The following is a 21,493-nucleotide window of genomic DNA, read 5'->3' as shown; positions in this document are numbered from 1 at the left end:
AAACTTCAAAATAAGTTCAACAATGTAATATAAAATGGGACGGAAGAGCTATCAACCATGATATTTTCTAATTGATGCGGCTTACTAATATGGTTAATACCTGGAGATTGTTTTCCTTGATGTAAGACCAGACACGTTTAAAACAACCTAAGCGAGAAGTCTGTGACTGACCCATGAATTCTCTAAGTGTTGAAGGGAGATTTACGAGGTCAATCAAATTGGCTAATTTCTTTGGGTTGTCTGTCATAGCCTTTTTCATCCGCTGTGGCAGCATCTTGTTAGCTTCTCGTTTCCCTACAAGGAGAAACAAATAACAAAATCAAAGCTTTACTCTAAAACGAGAAATGCACAAGCACAATTGGATACTATAAAAGGTAAGAGGCATTTCATCAAACATGTTGAGTTCAACAAAAAGCTCACTCTAAAAAGAGAAACCGCAGAGTGAGTCAGGGTTACAGAGAGAGAAGTGAGAGGCCACAGACCTAGGTGCTCGTCGTTTCTGCGAGTTCGCGCGATTAGGAATGAGATTTGCGAACTACGAATCTACGAGTAAAGGCGAATTCCTTTTCCATTCATCTATGTATTGCGACACAGCTTAGAGTCCATATTATTAGATATTTAAACTACGTAAGAATCAAGAAGCACCAGTGGTCTAGTGGTAGAATAGTACCCTGCCACGGTACAGACCCGGGTTCGATTCCCGGCTGGTGCATAAAAGAGCCGTGATGATTTCTGGCGCTACGTGCGGTGATGTTAAAGGGTCACCGCAGTTGTCCGATTCTAGGATGATACTACAGCGTTTCTGAGCTCTTTTTTACATTTTTTTTCTCTATTTACTTCTCTTATTTTCTTTCATTTTTAATTTGTCCATTCCATGAAAAGGTTGTTTTGAATATACTATCGGTTCATGTTTGAGTCTACAACCTATCCTGGAGAAAATAACTCATGCACGTCTAAGTTGTGCAATGTTGATTACATGACAGTTATATATTGCATACATTGATATCACCTGACCAAAGTTAGCTAATGGCACAATTTTATCTTATCTTTAAATCAATTGAGTCCCAAATCGTTATATTGTGAGTCCACTGCCTGCACTATGAAACTCGGTGTTTCCAACTAACTTAATAAATACATGACATGTATTTTTATATACACTAATATTACTTACTCATAACTAAATAATGCACGCTTTTACCTAGTTTTTATTTAACCATGATAACCTATAGGTGTAAACACCACGTGTAAGTTTTTCCTATGTACTTTTCAGTGAATTTTTTGGTATTTTGGGGTAGGGATAAGGTCTGCGTACATACTACCCTTTCCAGACCCCATTAGTGGGATTTCACTGGGTTGTTGTTGTTGTTCTTGGTATTTCGGGCATCTTCTATTTCTACCAACCTCAGAGTGTAGTGCAGTTTCTTTAGCTTTTCATGTAAGCCCTTCAGTTTGATTTACAGAAAATAACAAGAGAAAAGAAAGAAGCATAGTCTTTTGTCAAGAGCCGTGTTTCTTTATAAACCATAGTTTCTTTGTATTTGGATTGATATCTATATCACGAGGGAGAAAATCTAGCAACCTACCGACATTTTTTTTAGATCTGGCCGAAAACGAAGTTGCGCCGGTGACCCCTATTTTTTGTCTTCATCTTCTAATACTTATTTTCCTCTTTCTCTTAACAAATAAAATCTAGATCTAAAAAGCTTTCACTAAAAAATCAAATCTGACGACTTCTAATAGGTGACCATGGCTGGAAATACCGCTGCTCTGGCGAGTTTGACTCCAAATCTGTGGTATTCTCACTTACTCTCTTTCTCGACCTTGCTTCTCAATTTCAAATGAATTTTTGTGGTGGAATGATATATAATACTATAACTATATAATAGTATCGGGTCTTCTTGCCCCACCCTTTTTGCGTCCCAAATCTGCCCCACCCCTTTATATTCTCGTTTTCTTCTTCTCCTTTCTTTGTACATTTTATATTGTTGGGGATATACCAGTGGTAGCGGTGATAACTCCTTCTGGTTTTTGGGTCGTGGTATTTTCTGTGTTTTCAGGAATTCTCGAAGTATTGGAGACAAGTTGGGCGCACGAGCACTGGCAAAGGAGAGCAACCTGGGCGAGTGTCAGCAAAGGGCGGTAGGAAGTGGTGCGTGAGCGTACAACTACATCGAGTACAACAAATCAGCCACATGTTTTGTTAACGGGAGTTGGTACCTCCTGTTTTACTGTTTCCCTTTTGGTGTTAGCTAAATTACTGTTACTTTACTTCGCAATAGTTAAACCTTTCAACTAGGATACTAGTTGCCACTTGTTTCCTTCTAGTTTGATTCGTTGTCCGTTGTGCACTAGTGAGTCTTCTCTACATTGTTGTAGGTGTAGTGGTTATAGTTTGGGATGATAGAATAAGGGCATGTCCTCAGGTGGGGTAGAGTGTGGGGCTGAGGTCAGGGGGTGGGACGGGTAGCAGGGGAGGTAGATGGGGCAAAGAGCCTATAGGTTGAGAATCGGGTCATGGAACATAGGTTCACTAACGAGTAAATCCATAGAGTTGGTAAAATCCTTCAGAAGAGGAAGATTAATATAGCGTGTGTCCAGGAGACTAGGTGGGTCGGATCGAGGGCGAAAAGCGTGAATGGGTATAAGTTGTAGTACTCTGGTGTCCTGAGGGGTAAGAATGGAGTGGGTATCCTGGTAGATAGCCATCTTAGAGAGTCCGTGGTAGAGGTCAGGCGAGTGAATGATAGACTAATGACTATTAAGTTGGTGGTGGGCGAGGGTACTTTAAATGTCGTTAGTGCGTACGCACCGCAAACAGGCTTGGATGAGGATATTAAGAGGCGCTTTTGGGAGGGGTTGGATGAGATTGTTCGTAGTATACCGCCTTCTGAGAGATTATTCATAGGAGGAGATTTCAATGGTCATATTGGGTCATCTGCAGGTGGGTACACTGAGGTGCATGGCAGCTTTGGTTTCGGGGAGCGGAACGGAGGGGGCATTTCGCTGTAGGACTTTGCCAAGGCTTTCGATCTAGTCATTGCGAACTCGAGTTTTACGAAGCGGGATGAACATTTGGTTACTTACCAAAGTTCGGTGGCGAAGACTCAGATTGACTATCTCCTCCTCAGGAGATGCGACAGAAGGTTGTGCGAGGACTGCAAGGTTATCCCAGGTGAGACCCTCTCAACGCAGCATAGGCTTTTGGTGATGGACATTTGTATTAGGATAAGGAGGAAGAAGAGGTCAGTACAAGGACGCCCCAGAATTAGGTGGGGCGCCTTAACTAAGGATAAAGCTAAGGAGTTGGAAGGAAGGTTATCGGCAATGAGAGCTTGGAGAAGTAGTGGGGACGCAAACACAATGTGGTCGACGACGGCGGACTGTATAAGAAAGGCGGCGAGAGAGGTGTTAGGGATATCTACGGGCCACAATGGTGGTCCCAAAGGATATTGATGGTGGAATGCAGTTGTCCAAGGTAAAGTGGAAGCAAAGAAGGCGGCTTACCTGCGATTAGTAGGGAGCACTGACGAGGAGGAGAAGAGAGAGAACAGTCAAAGGTATAAGGTAGCTAGGAAGGAGGCGAAGATGGCAGTGACGGAGGCTAAGACGACAGCTTTTGCTCGTCTGTATGAGGAACTAAGGAACAAAGGTGGGGAGAAGAAGTTATTCCGACTCGCTAAGGCGAGAGAGAGGACAACTCGGGATCTGGACCAAGTGAGGTCCATAAAAGATGATGACGACAAAGTTTTGATGAGAGATGACCAGATTAAGAGGAGGTGACAGACCTACTTTCATAAACTTCTAAGTGAAGAAGGGGATCAGGATATTATACTTGGGGAATTGAGGAATGCCGACAGTCCCCATGAATTAAGTAATTGTAGGGACATTGAGATCGATGAAGTCATGGAGGCAATGCGTAAGATGAGAAGAGGCAGAGCTACCGGGCCAGACGAAATTTCGGTTGAACTTTGGAGGTGTGTGGGTAGAGCAGGCTTGGAATGGCTTACTGGATTGTTTAGTGTTATATTCAAGACTAATAGGATGCCTGAAGAGTGGAGGTGAAGTACAATGGTTCCGTTGTATAAGAACAAAGGTGATGTCCAGAGCTGTAACAACTATAGGGGCATCAAATTACTAAGTCATACCATGAAAGTTTGGGAGAAAGTGGTAGAAATGAGAGTGCGAAGGACGGTGTCTATTTCAGACAACCAGTTCGGGTTCATGCCGGGGTGATCTACCACAGAAGCTATCCACCTTATTAGGAGGATGGTGGAACAGTACAGGGATAGGAAGAAGGATCTCCACATGGTGTTTATTGATCTGGAGAAAGCGTACGATAGGGTTCCTAGGGAGGTCTTATGGAGCTGCTTAGAGGATAAAGGGGTCCCGGTTGACTATATTAGGGTGATTAAAGACATGTATGCTGGAGCTAAGACTCGGGTTAGGACAGTAGGAGGCGACTCTGAACACTTTCCAGTTATTACGGGGTTGCACCAAGGGTCTGCGCTCAGCCCATTCCTATTTGCCCTGGTGATGGATGCACTGACTCATCATATTCAAGGGGAGGTGCCATGGTGCATGCTATTTGCTGATGACATTATTCTAATTGACGAGACACGAGGCGGCGTCAACGAGAGGCTAGAGATTTGGAGACATGCTCTTGAGTCTAAAGGTTTCAAGTTGAGCAGGACGAAGACGGAATACCTCGAGTGCAAATTTGGGGTTGAGCCGACGGAAGCGGGAGTTGAAGTGAGGCTTGACTCTCAAGTCATTCCCAAGAGGGGTAGTTTCAAGTACCTTGGATCGGTTATTCAGGGGATCAGGGAGATTGATGAGGATGTCACACACCGTATAGGGGTGGAGTGGATGAAGTGGAGGTTAGCGTCGGGAGTCTTGTGTGACAAGAAGGTGCCACCGTTACTAAAAGGTAAGTTTTATAGAGCAATGGTTAGGCCTGCCATGTTATATGGAACTGAATGTTGGCCGGTAAAGAACTCACACATCCAGAAGATGAAAGTAGCAGAGATGAGGATGTTGAGGTGGATATGCGGGCATACAAGTATGGATAAGATTAGGAATGAAGATATTCGAGAGAAGGTGGGCGTGGCCCCCATGGAGGACAAGATGCGGGAAGTAAGACTCAGATGGTTCGGGCACATTCAGAGGAGGAGCACTGATGCACCGGTGAGGAGGTGTGAGCGACTGGCTGTAGTGGGCACGCGGAGAGGTAGAGGACGACCTAAGAAGTATTGGGGAGAGGTGATCAGACAGGACATGGCGCGACTTATGATTACTGAGGACATGACCCTTGACAGGGAATTAAGGAGGTCGAGCATTAAGGTTGTAGGTTAAGGAAAAATTGTGAATATTTCTACAGCACAATAGAGTGAGACTAGCCAGTTCGGAGTTAGACTAAGAATGTCATTGCTCGTCTATTGTTGCATGGTTTTACTTGCTAGTTTTTACTATACCAGCCATCTATTTCTTATTTCGTATTTTGTATTTCATATCTCCTATATTGCTGTTATTTTATTATGCATTTTTATGGTACTAATATATCGTCTCCTGTTGCTTTTTTGAGCCGAGGGTCTCCTGGAAACAGCATCTCTACCCTTCGGGGTAGGGGTAAGGTTTGCATACATATTACCCTCCCCAGACCCCACTTGTGGGATTATACTGGGTTGTTGTTGTTGTAACAAGAGAAAAGAAAGACACATGCTAACACAGAACTAATTATCTTCCTGTGTTCAAAATTCTGAAGAATATGTGTTTATGTGCCACCATAACTGCCGGCTGATAGTATGGGTTGATTGAACCCAAATTCTTTGCAGAATTCTCAATGTGAGAGACCAAAAAGGAATAAGATTACAACTTACAAGATACAATGAGTTAGTTATATAATAAACAAAATTCAGGCAAATATAACTGCAAACTTTAACAGCACTAGGCCTCGTTAGTCATAAGGATTCCTGAAATTCTTGAGAAGTTCAGGGATGTCATAACCAAGCATATCGTCAACATCTTGTATCATCTTGGGTTTCAACTTTTCAAACCTATCAAAGCTATAACCACCGAGAACTTCTCTGAAATGTTCAACATTTGGAAAATCCCCAGCAGGCAGATGGAATTCCCTTTGAACCTGTTTGGGACAAATTGTCCATTCCAACACAATACTAGTGCTCAGTATAGAAATTATAAGCATTGTGAATGTGTACATGACAGATTAGTGAATATGTAAATGCGCGGGTGGGTTTGAGAGAGTTAAACCTTTCCAAATTCATTTTCCAATTCATCAATGAGTCTCTGCTGTGTCTTGGCTTTGCCTATCATAGCAGGCATCTCCTTTCTGAGATGACCTATTATGTATGCATGTATCTTCGCAGCTCTAGCACGTTTTACAAATTCATTGATCTGTACACAATAAAAACCTCCTTTTCAATCCATGTTTAAAGTATTGTTAGTATATGAGCAATATAAAGACTCGATATGAGGTTGTGGATTTACACGACGGTCACAAGCCTTCTTTGGTATGTTTTTCAAGTCTGTAAGGAGATCATCTTGTTCCTTTTCAAAAAGTTCTTTCCCGAGTGGTCCTGTAGCAGCTTCATTCATTGGTTTGTCATTAAATGATCTGTGCAAGCGAAACATCACAATGCTAATGAAAAATATAAAACTCCAAATGGAAATGAAAATTTTATATATGCTCCATCTAAATTGAAATATCACTAATGACTTGATGACACTATCGGAAATGAACATGCATATTTTCATATTTAATTTGAAGTGTCCAGATTAAATCTGCACTTAAGCATTAGAGAGGGGAGCAACTGTGTGGGTTGGTCAATTATATTAAACACATGATAGCATCTAGTAAGCAAATGTGATGTCTCATAGGTGCACACTTTCAAGTCCTGAAAACCCAAGCGATTTATCTTAGACTTAGTATATGTTACCAAAAGTTTGACCCAACAGTGAGGCAGAGTTAGTTTACCACGTTCTGAATCCATCAGGTAGCATTAATTTATTTATCCTCATACTACCGTTTTGGTGCAACTCAATTACATTTAGTTGGCCAAAATATGCCCATTCAAGTCGGTTATTGGATTAGCTGTAAAAATACAGAGATCATACCCTATGTAGACGCGAGCAACTTCCGGAGTATTTAGAACTTTCCCCAAAGACCACATCAATGCTCCATAAACCCTCATAAGCTGAAATTGAGATCAATTGATGAAATCAAACCAGTAGCATAGTCCAGAAATCGGTGGAAAACATGAAGGAACAAAAGAAAAAAAATTTGCCTTACTTGTTGAGTATCAACTTGGTCAGCCTTGTTCAAAACCACACGTATCTTATCATCATGGCCTCGAAGAGAAGCAATCACACGTTTGAACTCATCGCTTATATCAAGCTTGTGGGGATCAAACAAAAGAAGGATGAGATCGCACTTGGCAGCAAACCAGGACGTCACACCAGTAAAGTCATAGCTCCTTTGTGTTCTCTGCTTTTCCCCAGATAAAACTCCAGGAGTATCCACCAGAGTAATATGCTCCAACAACTTTTTTTAACACGAGAGAGAGGTTGTTTCAGGAAAAAAAGGAGTTGAATGTTTTCTGAGTTTTGTTAAAGGTTGTTTCATTTTATAGTACAAGTAAATTGATCCATAACTCACAGGATGCGGCATTTGAGAACACTCAAACTTTGACAAAAATGCAGTTCCGAAAGTTGTCAGACCGCTAAATGGCATATCTGCTTGAACAGCAATTGTATTTCCTGGAATACTTCTTTCATCCGGCCCGTTCTGTATTACACACAGTAGAAAGCGATCACAACATTTGAGAAAATTATTCCCAAGCATGTATCATATTGGTGAAACTATTGCGAAAAGCAGCAGAAATCTGAACTCCCACATGAAAAATAGAGACATACATAGTAGACTACAAAAGAAAAGAAAATTATAAACTGTGAAGTGTCTTTTAAAGTGGACCTTATGTTGGGACACTTAAATGGAGGAAGGCATTGAACGCTTGGCAGAGACATGTATAGATTTCTTCTTTTCAGGACCATAATCCAAGCAGTTATGAGTGACCAGAGTGGTCAGTAAGAGTAAAGAAAGGGCGAAACTACCATGACAACCACATATCAGTCATTAAGAGTAAAGAAAGGCGAAAATACCATGACAACCACAAATCTATCTGTTGTAGGCTCCGGACCAATGTGAGCACCTATAGACATAGAGGATGTGACAATGTAAACAAGAGCCTCTTAAGCACATAGACAAGAGACATACACGAGTAAAAAGGAGTATTAGCTAACCTGGATAACTGGTTTTGAGTAAATGTTTAATGAATGTGGTTTTGCCTGTGGAGTATTGACCCAAAAGCATGACCATCGGCTTGGCATCAAAATCACTATTCGCCTATCACATACAGCACATAACAATAGCACTTCAGCTGTTTATCTATCACTATTTTCAAGTTTTCCCGTATTAATAAAAAGGAAGCATACTTGAAGGGGAGGAAAAAGAGCAAGAAGTTATTTCCCAACATCTTAAAGTAAGCAACACTGAAGTGAAATGCACCACCTACCAACAATGGAGAGACAAAATCATTAAAGTGATATGCGATTTCTAGCGGCTTTAGCTTTTGGATGTACAACTTCTTCAGTCCATCAACTATTGATGTGACAGAGGTTAAAGAGACCTGTAGGCAGATGAAAAAAGTGAAGCATTAGGAGCAAGAACTAAGCATTAACATACCATGAAGTGCTGTAAGATGTGGTCGGGGAATTTGGGATAGGAGAAGCTCATGCAATAATTTCTACCAACAGCCGACAAAATAAAATCAAACAACTTCATACTAATGGAAAAGGACAAAGATACTTCTTGACAACTTAGCTCGATATGTAAACCCCACATAATGCAGAATTTAAATATGTTTTTTTCCCTTTTTTGATAGGTATACATAATTTTAGTATGTCATTGGTAACATATGAAAGTTGTATAGCATATCAAAATATGCTGTGAATAAGCAAAAAAATGCATAATTTTGAGAGTGATATTATTTAAAAAGAGTAACCACACTCACCTTCTTTGCAGATTTCGATGAAGAAAACCAACTAGTTGCTGGTGCAGTCGGGACAGGAGCACTACCTGCTTCTCCATTCAAACAGTTAGAAGCAATCATACCATCTACCTCCCTTCCCCACACTCCAAGACCATAAAGAAAGAAAAGATAGGATAAGTTCTTGTGTGTAATGAGGTAAAATACCATTCTGATCAGGTTCGCTTTTAGGCATGGGCTTCTTCTTCTTCTGTTTAAAAAGATATAAATAAGGTTACAGTTCAGTCACTTCAGCGTTAAAGGAAAAATAAGGTAGAAGGTGAATCCAGAATACTTACAGCAAGAAAGACATCCAGACCTTCCATTGCAGGGGGTAGCAAATTTTCAAAATCAACTGCAATGAATTTCAAATGTGTAAGATCAGTATATGAGAAGAATGATGCAAGCTAAAGAAAGCCATACAACACAGTACATTATAAATTAAAAACATGAAACTACGCAAGTTACCATCAGCATTTAAAAGATCATTGGTTACTGCATGGCCAGCTTGTGCCAGAGAGACCAACTACACATCAAAAAGCAAAGAAAGATTTCTGCTTTAGATGGACTAGAATTAACGAAAAAATTGAAATGAGAGTGCACAAAGAAGTAGTACCTGCATTGCAATAACAAATTCTCTAAAACTGAGAAAACCTTGTCGCTTGGAATCTGCAATTGCCCACACCTTAGGAAAAGAAGGGAAATGAAACAAATTGTTGAAACAATTTTAAGCAGCAGAAAATGAATCATCAAAACTGGGAGGAAACCGCAAACTTGAGGTCTATGCGATTCAGCACAAGCTACTAATATAAGGTCCGTACATAGGTCAAAATACGATTCCATAGTCACATATCTTTATGTGATAACTAGCTAGATAATAGGACTTCTCAAGTAAAAAAATACCTTATTTAAGGATTTAGGTGCAAGGGAGGGAGGAGAGTTCAGTTTGCCCTTCGCTCAGATTTTTGTTTTGCCGTTTAAACTTAATTCTGCTTATCACTAGAAGTTATCTAAATACTTTAACTTTAACATCTGCCTCAATCTTGTTCACTTTAGCCCCCGGAAGATGATAGCAACCTGAATATGATCATCAATGAGCCAACTGACAATATTAACCTTTAAGAGAAGGCCTAAAAACCTGAGGATTTTCACAGCTTGCTCACATGTCTTTCATCTTCTGCTTAGCATTCTAGATCGTAGGTCATTTTCATGAGTTCTTTTGAGTGATAGGTTGGTCATGCTAATGCGTCGCAAAGATCAAGTTAGCAAGTCACCTATTGAACCGAAGAAGGAAACAAAAAGTGCCTTTACAAAAGGCGCACCTAGACTCCGAGAAGCTAATTAGTTGAGAACTTATCATTTAATACAAATACCAGAAATGGAAGGCCTTAGACATACTTATTTTATGAGACGTTCAAATGTGGCCTAGTGGTCAATGAACACTTAGGCGATTTCTTTCCATCTGTCTAAGCTTTGATGGACAGAGTTACCCGGTATCTGTGCTAATGAGATGCAACAGGTATCCCGTGAAATTAGTTGAGACTTGTGCAAGCTATACAGGACAATACAGTTATTTTTTTTTAAAAAAAACATTCAAATGTATGTGATTTCTTCTTATCAGTCTAATCCTTGCCGGTAAAAGTTAAATGATTCTTGCTTGCTGCTGGTGAGAGGTAGCAGTTACCAAGTGGAATAGTTTGAGGTGCAGGTAAGTTGACCTAAACAGCACCCTTGTAAAAAAGATACTGCTATTCAAAATTGAGGATGATAACAGTACTGGATAGCAAATATTCAAATTAAACAAGATAAAAAAAAACAGTTAACACCTAATTGTTGAAGCATTCACAGACATAAAAGAAACGAAGTAGAAAAGAAACAAACCTGCTTGAGCTCAGGACGAGGCAAATTGGACATGGCAAAGAACTTTGTGGCATCTCCTCCAGTGAGACGCCCATCTCCATCTGTACCCCATAAATAATCCCCCATTATTGCAAATTCCTTTGTTTCTGCTCTTATTTGAATGACACGGGGGAAAAAAAGGTAGCAATTTACCTGAATCCGCGAAATTGAACCATTCTTGATAGATCTTCTCATGCTCTTTGGAACATCGATTAATGGGACTTGTATCAAACTCCATTTCTTAAATGATCTCTTCTTCTTTTGAAATGCAGAGAACTGAACAAATAAACTCTCCAAGATCTACCTTTTGTATAATTCCTCGACTATTGAAAATGATGTACTCATAACACGGATCACTTTCCCATTATTAATTTACGTACTACGCTACTGCTACAAATTACTCAAAACACACTTTTGGGGGTTAGTGCACACGTAATCATTCTAAGAAATGCTATTTAAAATTGGTTATTATTTATTTTGTGCTCAACTTTTAAACCAAAATCTTTAACTTAGAAAATAATTTAAGATATTTTTGTCACAAAAAATTAAATTAAAAAATTAAAATTCAAGACCCATCAGCTTATTCATAAATCAAAATACTTAAAGTGGTTACCAGATGTCATTTACCTAGCAAGAGCCCATTGGGCCATCAGGACGGAAGCCATTTGATAGTGAATTTTCTCAATTAACATGCCTTAATTACGCGTCAAATGGTTCTATGGTCTTAATTAGTTCCTTATTACGCAACCTAAACAATGTCCTTTCTAAGTTAAAATAGCACGTGCTAGCCAATTTTAGGATTCATCATTCAAAAATAGCCAGCGTTTGCTAAGTTATTGAAATATAGCTACTATTTTGCTGTAACAGAGATCGGTCCAGCATAATATACTGGAGTTCGGTGTACCTATGTATGAACTTCCAGCATATTATGTTGGACCGGTATACTTTGCTGGCTCCAGTATATACTAGAATTCCAGAATATTATGCTGGAGTATTTTCCGGATTTTGAACAGTATTTTTGTTCAGATTTATCTTTAAATAAAAAGTGGCTAAATTTTGATGACTTTTGAAACTGTGGCTATTTTTGAATGACCACTTGTAAATCTGGCTATTTTTGAATTTCTTCCCCTTTCTAAAGACTTCAAGATTTACATAAAAATTGCACGTGGCGCCCTATTTGGTCGCCCCCATTTAATCTATACCAATTTTTTAAATTTTTTTTAACTCGTACCCACTTTTTAAACAATTTCAGCCCTCTTTCTCCTCTTCCTTCTCCTCCTTCGTTTTCTTTTTCTTCTTCTTCTTCTTCTTCTTCTTCTTTCTTCTGTTGTTGTTGGTGCTGCTATGAAACTTCAGTTCATGGGATGATTTTCATAAGTATATTTATCAGATTATTTAAAAATAAATTATAAATAATTACGTAAGTTAGCAGACAATACTTTGTGAATATTTTCACGTACGGGAAGTTTAAGGTCATACTTAGTGATTCTTTTCATGATAATTCTGTTCTTTTCACGTTTATTGTTTCCAAAATTTTATGATATAGATACTGTTGGCAATCTGATTATTTTACAGTAGTTTGACTATGACAACACTAATGAATCCAGGACAAAAAAACTTCAGCTTATTTAATGCTGAAATTTTTACAAATGAACTAAATAACTTCAGCATCTTCTACTGAAGTTTTTGAAAAAGCTTTGTGACAAAACTAATGAATCCATGACAAAAAAACTTTAGCTTATTTAGTGCTGAAGTTTTTACAAATGAACTAAATAACTTCAGCATCTTCTGCTGAAGTTTTTGAAAAAGCTTAATGACAAAACTAATGAATCCAGGACAAAAAAACTTTAGCTTATTTAGTGCTGAAATTTTTACAAATGAACTAAATAACTCCAGCACTTCTGCTGAAGCTGTTGAAAAAGCTTAATGACAAAACTAATAAATCCAGGACAAAAAAACTTCAGCTTATTTAGTGCTGAAGTTTTTACAAATGAACTAAATAACTTCAGCATCACAAAACTTTAGCAACTTGAATGCTTAAGTTCAGCAATTACAAATAAAAACTTCAGCAAATAGAGAACAAAACTTCAGCACTAGAATGCTTAAGTTCAACAATTACAAACAAAAACTTCTGCACATTTAGTTCATCATTTTTTGCTACTTCAGGCACGTCTACTAGGATGCTGAAGTTTGCGTGATTGCATTTGCTACTTCAGGCCCGTATGCTGAAGTTACGCGAAAAAGTGGGTACGCTTGCAATTTTTATTGCAAAGCGGGTATAAATACAAATGCCCCAAGATTTACGGTGGATTATACTTGCCCTATCAACATTATTATTGATATATATATATATATATATATATATATATATATATATATATATATATATATATAAGTACATCAAGAGAACAATAAAATTGCCTGTACCTAATTTTTAGGATTAGCAGTGATAAGAATCCGTACCTTCTATTTTCCCCCAATAATGGATTGATTATTTTTAAGTATAATATAATATGAGACTGAGACAGAGATTAAAATATACCAACATAACATGAATAGTACATGCTCATATAACGGACTCTAACTTATTTAAAACTAAAACATAATTATTCATCTTGCTTTATTCCGATCTCAATTCATAGAGATAAGACGTCTTGTTTGAAAGTTTGGTTGGCTTCATTTAAATATTTCCTTCATTTCATTTCATGTGAACACAAAAACGTTTGAAACTTGTGAATTTGTGTGGTTACGACACTTTCAGTATTTATAATCTTAAATATATTTATAGTATTTTTGTGATTACAAAATGGAGCATCTCATTTAAGGATAAAACGAAAATGTTAAATTATTTTCAAATCTTAAAAATGAGTTATTCTCTTGAAACAGATTATAAAGGAATCAATGTGACATAAAATATAATTATTTATCTCGAAAAATGTGAATAACAATTAAAGATAATTTGTGGTTTTAAAGATATGTGATTTATTTCAATACTAGTGAATATACAAGTAATATTAGGTTTAAGTAAGAAGAATTGATGAACCAAACCAGTGTTGTTAGAGCAACGGGGACCTCGAGCTCGATTATCTCGGAGGCCTCGAGGTGAGTTAAGAGCAAATAAAGTAAGAACAACAAACAATAAAGCTGAAGAATAATTGTAGAGCATGAGAAAAAACAAAGTAGAATATTTTATTGCAGTGAATGAAATGTCTTTTACAAAGATTGATGATAGGTTTTAAATGTCTTTGCCTTATGTTTTGATGATCTAACAAACTTACTATTAAGAACCAGATAGGGAACCTGACATACTCGGACTATACTGCAAGCTTAACAGATTCCAGCTAAAGGTGAACTCCTACAGCTTCAGGAGCTAGGAACCCAAACAAGGATCTGATACCCTTGTGGTTTCCTCATCGCAGTACAAAGTCAATTGGACACAGTTGGAAACGAAGTGACTGACTACATTGTTTCTAACCCACTGCATTGTTTCCAGCGCCCACTCATTCTCTGACCAATTAAAGTGCTCACATCATTTCAAGTGATGTGATCAAAGTGTACCTACAATGGTTTTATACAAAACATCACTTGAATGTTTCAGTTTCTCATTCAAGCTTCTTGCCAAAACAGAGAAATCAATCCTCACAAGCTTGAAGAACAAAATTGAACGCCACTATGGACCAGTTCCTAAAGTTAGCTTGTTGTTGTCCTAGTTGAGTTGTAACTTTGTGAGTGTACTTATTGTATCTCCTAAATTGCTTAGCTAGAAGCGTTTGATTAGGAATCCTCTTGTAAATTCGTAAACTCCTTGTGTTTATATTGTGACTAGTTTTAGTCATAAGCAAAAGCCTTTGTAACCGTAGAGTGACAAAGTGGCTTGTGGTGAGTGCGTCACAAATTAGTAAAAGCCTTTGTAACAAAAAAGTCACAAAGTGGCTTGTGGTAAGAGTACCACAAGTTAGTTGAGTAAATTCTTTGTAATGGAGTCATTGCAAAGTGGTTTGTAATAGATTTTTTACAAGTTAGTGAAGTTGAAAGCCTACATGTGTAGGTCGTGGTTTTTTGATCCCATTGTGTGGGATTTTTTCACGTAAAAATCCTCTATCTTATTTACGTACTATTTTATTAGTATTCTCAGCAGAATCTCGTAGAGGACCAGGTAGTCTACTATTTGGTGGACTCACACAAACTAACAATTGGTATCAGAGCGGGTTCCTCCTATCAGGCTAACACCTAGGAAGGATCCTCATGGCTGCTCCACCAAATTTTGAAGAAGGTCAATCTACATACCGACCACCTAGGTTCAATGGACAATACTATGGGTGGTGGAAAACAAGAATACACGATTTTATCATGGCTGAGGATTGTGAGTTATGGGATATCATTATGCGATGGTCCTTATGTTCCAACCAAGGTACTAGAGGAACTTCCATTTTTAATGGCAAAAACCAGAAAATAGTACACTGAAGCAGACAAGAAAGCTGTGGAGAAGAATTTTCGTGCCAAGAAAATTCTAGTATATGGAATAGGACCTGAAGAGTATAATAAAATTTCAACATGCGACACTGCCAAGGAGATATGGGAAGCTTTACAAACATCTCATAAGGTAACTACACAAGTAAAACAGTCTAAGATTGATATGCTCACTACCGAGTATGAACTCTTCAAAATGAGGGACAATAAATCCATTCAAGATATACACACAAGATTCACTTCCATCATAAATGAGTTACACTCACTTGGTGAAACTATTTGCAGAAATAAGCTAGTGAGGAAAATCCTCAACTTTCTGCCTAGATCTTGGGAAAGCAAAGTGAATGCTATTATTGAATCAAAGGGCTTACAGGAGCTGACCTTAGAAGAGCTGATCGGAAACTTGAAGACCTATGAGTTGAAAAGAAAGATAGACAGTGAAAGAAGAGAACCAAAGAAGGAAAAGAACCTGGTACTTAAAGCTGATAACAATAATTCAAGTGAGGAAGACAGTGACATGGCTTACTTAACCAAAAGATTTTAGAAGATGGTCAGAAGAAATGGAGAAATACTAAAAAGGGACGGCTCTAATAGACCAAAAACTGTGATCTTTGTTACAAGTGTGGAAAGCTTGGACACTTCATGAATGATTGTCCTCTCTTGAAGCAAGAATTCTCCAAGAACTACCATGAGAAAACAGCTAAGACGAACCCGGCTCCTTTCAAAGACTTCAAGAGAAAAAGATCCGCTGATAATATGATGAGACAGGCTCTTGCAGCATGGGGGGATTCCTCTAGTGAGTATGAAGATGAACCTGATACTGGTGATAGTTCCATGATGGCAGCTGAAGGCGAGGATATTGGATATGACTCAACTTTTGCTTTGATGTCTCAATCAGATAATGATGAAGACAACGGCAACAAAGAGGTAAATTTCAGGAATGTTCAAACAAATCTAAAATCCTATTCTCCAAAAAAACTCATGTCTTTACCTGATATATTAATCACTACTTTTTATAGTCTTGTGGAGGATAGGGATTCTTTGACCTTAGAATTAGGAGAATTTGAACAAACTAGAGACGACTTAGTGGTTGTAGTTACTAACCATAAGAAAACCATTGAAATCCTCAGAAAAGAAAAGGATGATATGTTGGCAGAAATTACAGACCTAAGGGAAACAATAGTGAAACCATGGACTAAGTCAAAACCTGAAAATTCTGGAAAGGGAAAGGAGATAGCCAGTGAGGAACACATTAGGCTTGAAAATGAGGTGAAAGCTATAAGATCTAGGATGTGTGCTGAAATTGAGAAAAACGAGAAACTCCAAACTAATCTGGAAAGAGTAAATAATGATCTTGAAAAATCCCTAAAGTGGACCTGGTCCTTAGAAGCTACCACTGCCTTGCATACTAATGATTGTGAAAACATGCAGGGAATAGGGTTCCAAAGGGAAAAAACTCATCACAACCCTCACAGCAAGTATGTCATTGTCTCTGACGAAAGGCCTTCACAGCTACTATAGCACGTTATGGTAAACAAAATAAACAACAAGCACCAGTGGTCTAGTGGTAAAATAGTACCATGCCACAGTACAGACCCGGGTTTGATTCCCGGCCAGTGCAATTGTGGTTGAGCTGTGAGGAATCGATACGATGATTAGGATCACCGCAGTTGTACATGAATAATGCAAAAGAGCCATACCGACCGCAAAACAAACGCACTTTCTATTTGAAGCCTTTATATCTGCCATTCAGACCAACAGTATGTAACATATTGCCAATGTATTACACCTATCCAGGACTTATTGTAGTACCTAACCAACCCTAAGAGCGTTCGTTAATTCTTACATTTAGTTTCCAGCGTTTCCATTATAAAATCACGAATCAGGTTTCTATTACAATATATTACCCTGAATAATGTGCAAAATATTTTCACAAATATACAGGTGTAATATTTGTGTAACTCATGCTGTAACATTCTTACTGTAGAAAGAGTACTACAGTAAGTGTGGCATGTTGCTTAACCATCAATAGCTTAAGCATTCCAAGAATGAATCACAATAGTTGAAAGAGCCAGAGTTTATCAACAATCTCTAAGATGAAGACAGTCTCATTCCTAATATGAAGTTCATCAAGGAAGCCTGGTTAACTCATAATGGTAAAGAGAGTGATACAGATAAAAAGGAGATACGATAAAGATTACCCAAAACAATTAAAAATTACCCAGAGAGATATGGTCTCAACTGCGGAGATCCACAGAAGATGAAACATGTTTCTACTTGTAGAACCTTGAACCAAGCAAGCCTTTTTACCAAGATGTGTAATCTAAGTGCTTCATAAAATCCATGGAATCTAGTAAAAAATCAAGGATAAGCACATCAACCAAACATTACAACAAACTTGATCATCTTGGTGCCTTAGGGAAGTGCAGCTTGATCAGTGTTGGTAGTTCAGTAAGCTCAACCTGGGGCTTACCCAACAAGATACTCTTTAACTTTTCATCGCAATTAACTAAGTTCTTGTTGTTTGGATCCTAAAAGCAGAACATCACAGAAAAGTCACAATAAAGCCAAACCATATGCAGTTCTGTCTAAAACTGATCAAATGTAATATTTCAAGCACATAGACGGGAGAAATATCTACAACAGCTTCCTACAGACCTATTAGAAATGTCAACAAATCGTATGCACCACAACCACTGCCAAAAAAGTGAAATCATCTAAAAATCAAAGTGGACGCAAATTTTACGCAACATGAGAAAAAATGAGAGACTAAATGAAGGGAAAAATGAACCGCTATTTCCTCTATGCATCAGGAAAAAAATTGCTTGATAAAAAGAATATGTTTGCTGACGTAAGAAATAGAGTAAACTTATACATAAGCCTAAGCCAATAGCAGAAGTGATTGACTGTTATCTATACATGTTAGCGTTGGCCCCGCGGTCCAGAGTAGATATAGGTTAGCAATGGTCATTTACAGACACACTCAAACATATATACCCATTAGTCTAATGTTATTTGCTTAGCTAACTTTCCGCCTGTCTCAATGCTATATCTCACTCTATCTTAGAAGAAATTCAGAACATTGTTTGCAAGAAAACCATGCCAATGATCAAACAAGCAGATTCTAAACAGCTAGAGTATCATTTAATAATAAATATATAAATACAAGTAACTACTTCCTCTTACCTGATTTATATGGCAATTATTCCTTTTTTGATATGTTCCAAAATGTTTAACACCATTCCATTTAACTTTTACAACTTTCTAAAAATTCAAATTCATTAAACTATTCAAACTTAAACCTTGATATGATGTTCTCTACCAAAACCAGGCGTGTCTACAGTTTCAGCTACGGGTTTAGCAGGAAAAAAAAAATAACTTTCGCACAATTCAGGTATTTGTGTTACGAAATCCATTTTATGTAATCTATCCAAAACCCAATAATCAAAAGGGTTGTGTTCCGGAACCCATAAACTTAAAATCATGAATCCGCCTCTTATCAAAAACAACTCTACAACCATTAATTTAACATTCTTCAACGATCAATAATGTTATATGCAAGTCAAATAACATTTTAAACTTCAAAATAAGTTCAACAATGTAATATAAAATGGGACGGAAGAGCTATCAACCATGATATTTTCTAATTGATGCGGCTTACTAATATGGTTAATACCTGGAGATTGTTTTCCTTGATGTAAGACCAGACACGTTTAAAACAACCTAAGCGAGAAGTCTGTGACTGACCCATGAATTCTCTAAGTGTTGAAGGGAGATTTACGAGGTCAATCAAATTGGCTAATTTCTTTGGGTTGTCTGTCATAGCCTTTTTCATCCGCTGTGGCAGCATCTTGTTAGCTTCTCGTTTCCCTACAAGGAGAAACAAATAACAAAATCAAAGCTTTACTCTAAAACGAGAAATGCACAAGCACAATTGGATACTATAAAAGGTAAGAGGCATTTCATCAAACATGTTGAGTTCAACAAAAAGCTCACTCTAAAAAGAGAAACCGCAGAGTGAGTCAGGGTTACAGAGAGAGAAGTGAGAGGCCACAGACCTAGGTGCTCGTCGTTTCTGCGAGTTCGCGCGATTAGGAATGAGATTTGCGAACTACGAGTCTACGAGTAAAGGCGAATTCCTTTTCCATTCATCTATGTATTGCGGCACAGCTTAGAGTCCATATTATTAGATATTTAAACTACGTAAGAATCAAGAAGCACCAGTGGTCTAGTGGTAGAATAGTACCCTGCCACGGTACAGACCCGGGTTCGATTCCCGGCTGGTGCATAAAAGAGCCGTGATGATTTCTGGCGCTACGTGCGGTGATGTTAAAGGGTCGCCGCAGTTGTCCGATTCTAGGATGATACTACAGCGTTTCTGAGCTCATTTTTCTCTTATTTTCTTTCATTTTTAATTTGTCCATTCCATGAAAAGGTTGTTTTGAATATACTATCGGTTCATGTTTGAGTCTACAACCTATCCTGGAGAAAATAACTCATGCACGTCTGTGTTGTGCAATGTTGATTACATGACAGTTATATATTGCATACATTGATATCACCTGACCAAAGTTAGCTAATGGCACAATTTTATCTTATCTTTAAATCAATTGAGTCCCAAATCGTTATATTGTGAGTCCACTTCCTGCACTATGAAACTCGGTGTTTCCAACTAACTTAATAAATACATGACATGTATTTTTATATACACTAATATTACTTACTCATAACTAAATAATGCACGCTTTTACCTAGTTTTTATTTAACCATGATAACCTATAGGTGTAAACACCACGTGTAAGTTTTTCCTATGTACTTTTCAGTGAATTTTTTGGTATTTTGGGGTAGGGATAAGGTCTGCGTACATACTACCCTTTTCAGACCCATTAGTGGGATTTCACTGGGTTGTTGTTGTTGTTCTTGGTATTTCGGGCATCTTCTATTTCTGCCAACCTCAGAGTGTAGTGCAGTTTCTTTAGCTTTTCATGTAAGCCCTTCAGTTTGATTTACAGAAAATAACAAGAGAAAAGAAAGAAGCATAGTCTTTTGTCAAGAGCCGTGTTTCTTTATGAACCATAGTTTCTTTGTATTTGGATTGATATCTATATCACGAGGGAGAAAATCTAGCAACCTACCGACATTTTTTTTAGATCTGGCCGAAAACGAAGTTGCGCCGGTGACCCCTATTTTTTGTCTTCATCTTCTAATACTTATTTTCCTCTTTCTCTTAACAAATAAAATCTAGATCTAAAAAGCTTTCACTAAAAAATCAAATCTGACGACCTCTAATAGGTGACCATGGCTGGAAATACCGCTGCTCTGGCGAGTTTGACTCCAAATCTGTGGTATTCTCACTTACTCTCTTTCTCGACCTTGCTTCTCAATTTCAAATGAATTTTTGTGGTGGAATGATATATAATACTATAACTATATAATAGTATCGGGTCTTCTTGCCCCACCCTTTTTGCGTCCCAAATTTGCCCCACCCCTTTATATTCTCGTTTTCTTCTTCTCCTTTCTTTGTACATTTTATATTGTTGGGGATATACCAGTGGTAGCGGTGATAACTCCTTCTGGTTTTTGGGTCGTGGTATTTTCTGTGTTTTCAGGAATTCTCGAAGTATTGGAGACAAGTTGGGCGCACGAGCACTGGCAAAGGAGAGCAACCTGGGCGAGTGTCAGCAAAGGGCGGTAGGAAGTGGTGCGTGAGCGTACAACTACATCGAGTACAACAAATCAGCCACAGGTTTTGTTAACGGGAGTTGGTACCTCCTGTTTTACTGTTTCCCTTTTGGTGTTAGCTAAATTACTGTTACTTTACTTCGCAATAGTTAAACCTTTCAACTAGGATACTAGTTGCCACTTGTTTCCTTCTAGTTTGATTCATTGTCCGTTGTGCACTAGTGAGTCTTCTCTACATTGTTGTAGGTGTAGTGGTTATAGTCTGGGATGATAGAATAAGGGCATGTCCTCAGGTGGGGTAGAGTGTGGGGCTGAGGTCAGGGGGTGGGACGGGTAGCAGG

At 38.2% G+C, this 21,493-nt stretch overlaps 3 protein-coding genes and 2 non-coding genes across 8 annotated transcripts; 2 read left to right on the top strand and 3 right to left on the bottom strand.

The window, feature by feature from the left end:
* Positions 1–9: 9 nt before the first annotated feature.
* On the bottom strand, positions 10–567 carry LOC138884848 (uncharacterized). Of its 2 annotated transcripts, none has more exons than XM_070165700.1 (2): positions 483–567; positions 10–294 (listed from the first exon to the last, which is right to left on the bottom strand). In XM_070165700.1, exon 2 carries the CDS (start codon positions 272–274, stop codon positions 68–70), a length of 207 nt encoding a protein of 68 aa, XP_070021801.1. In that variant the 5' UTR covers positions 275–294; positions 483–567; the 3' UTR covers positions 10–67. The 2 variants fall into 2 exon arrangements, with proteins under 2 accessions (XP_070021801.1, XP_070021802.1); XM_070165701.1 differs by having other exon boundaries at positions 421–533.
* A 74-nt stretch (positions 568–641) lies between these two features.
* On the top strand, positions 642–712 carry TRNAG-GCC (transfer RNA glycine (anticodon GCC)). The gene has a single exon. It is a non-coding gene; the product is annotated as a tRNA-Gly (tRNA).
* A 5,007-nt stretch (positions 713–5,719) lies between these two features.
* LOC104226361 (EH domain-containing protein 1) lies at positions 5,720–11,371 on the bottom strand. Of its 2 annotated transcripts, XM_009778336.2 has the most exons (16): positions 11,154–11,371; positions 10,983–11,062; positions 9,718–9,786; positions 9,570–9,627; positions 9,401–9,456; positions 9,270–9,312; positions 9,087–9,151; positions 8,589–8,702; positions 8,317–8,419; positions 8,176–8,225; positions 7,673–7,801; positions 7,307–7,558; positions 7,132–7,211; positions 6,505–6,631; positions 6,268–6,411; positions 5,720–6,139 (listed from the first exon to the last, which is right to left on the bottom strand). In XM_009778336.2, exons 1-16 carry the CDS (start codon positions 11,236–11,238, stop codon positions 5,954–5,956), a joined length of 1,641 nt encoding a protein of 546 aa, XP_009776638.1. In that variant the 5' UTR covers positions 11,239–11,371; the 3' UTR covers positions 5,720–5,953. The 2 variants fall into 2 exon arrangements, with proteins under 2 accessions (XP_009776638.1, XP_009776641.1); XM_009778339.2 differs by lacking the exon at positions 11,154–11,371 and having other exon boundaries at positions 9,718–9,770; positions 10,983–11,068.
* A 6,191-nt stretch (positions 11,372–17,562) lies between these two features.
* Positions 17,563–19,663, bottom strand: LOC138868125 (upstream activation factor subunit spp27). 2 transcript variants are annotated; one of them, XM_009772328.2, is made up of 3 exons: positions 19,529–19,663; positions 19,147–19,340; positions 17,563–18,001 (listed from the first exon to the last, which is right to left on the bottom strand). In XM_009772328.2, the coding sequence occupies exons 2-3, from the start codon at positions 19,318–19,320 to the stop codon at positions 17,873–17,875; spliced, it is 303 nt and encodes a 100-aa protein (XP_009770630.1). In that variant the 5' UTR covers positions 19,321–19,340; positions 19,529–19,663; the 3' UTR covers positions 17,563–17,872. The 2 variants fall into 2 exon arrangements, with proteins under 2 accessions (XP_009770630.1, XP_009770631.1); XM_009772329.2 differs by having other exon boundaries at positions 19,467–19,588.
* A 24-nt stretch (positions 19,664–19,687) lies between these two features.
* Positions 19,688–19,758, top strand: TRNAG-GCC (transfer RNA glycine (anticodon GCC)). The gene has a single exon. It is a non-coding gene; the product is annotated as a tRNA-Gly (tRNA).
* Positions 19,759–21,493: the final 1,735 nt, after the last annotated feature.

This window comes from Nicotiana sylvestris, unplaced genomic scaffold (assembly GCF_000393655.2).
Source record: "Nicotiana sylvestris unplaced genomic scaffold, ASM39365v2 Un00058, whole genome shotgun sequence".
NCBI classification, from domain to species: domain Eukaryota; kingdom Viridiplantae; phylum Streptophyta; class Magnoliopsida; order Solanales; family Solanaceae; genus Nicotiana; species Nicotiana sylvestris.
Note: the sequence above shows the minus strand (reverse complement) of the source record. Positions and strands in the feature narration are given on the sequence as shown.

Bases quoted from the DNA above. Each gene is read 5' to 3' on its own strand.
- LOC138884848 (XM_070165700.1), bottom strand. From the start codon at position 274: ATGCTGCCACAGCGGATGAAAAAGGCTATGACAGACAACCCAAAGAAA.
- LOC104226361 (XM_009778336.2), bottom strand. From the start codon at position 11,238: ATGGAGTTTGATACAAGTCCCATTAATCGATGTTCCAAAGAGCATGAG. The intron at 8,703-9,086 runs GTGAGTGTGGTT...ATCTGCCTACAG, and splicing joins CATCGAAATCTGCAAAGAAG to GTCTCTTTAACCTCTGTCAC. The intron at 7,212-7,306 runs GTAAGGCAAATT...TCTCAATTTCAG, and splicing joins ACCAAGTTGATACTCAACAA to CTTATGAGGGTTTATGGAGC.
- LOC138868125 (XM_009772328.2), bottom strand. From the start codon at position 19,320: ATGCTGCCACAGCGGATGAAAAAGGCTATGACAGACAACCCAAAGAAA. The intron at 18,002-19,146 runs GTATTAACCATA...TTCTGCTTTTAG, and splicing joins TCAAGGAAAACAATCTCCAG to GATCCAAACAACAAGAACTT.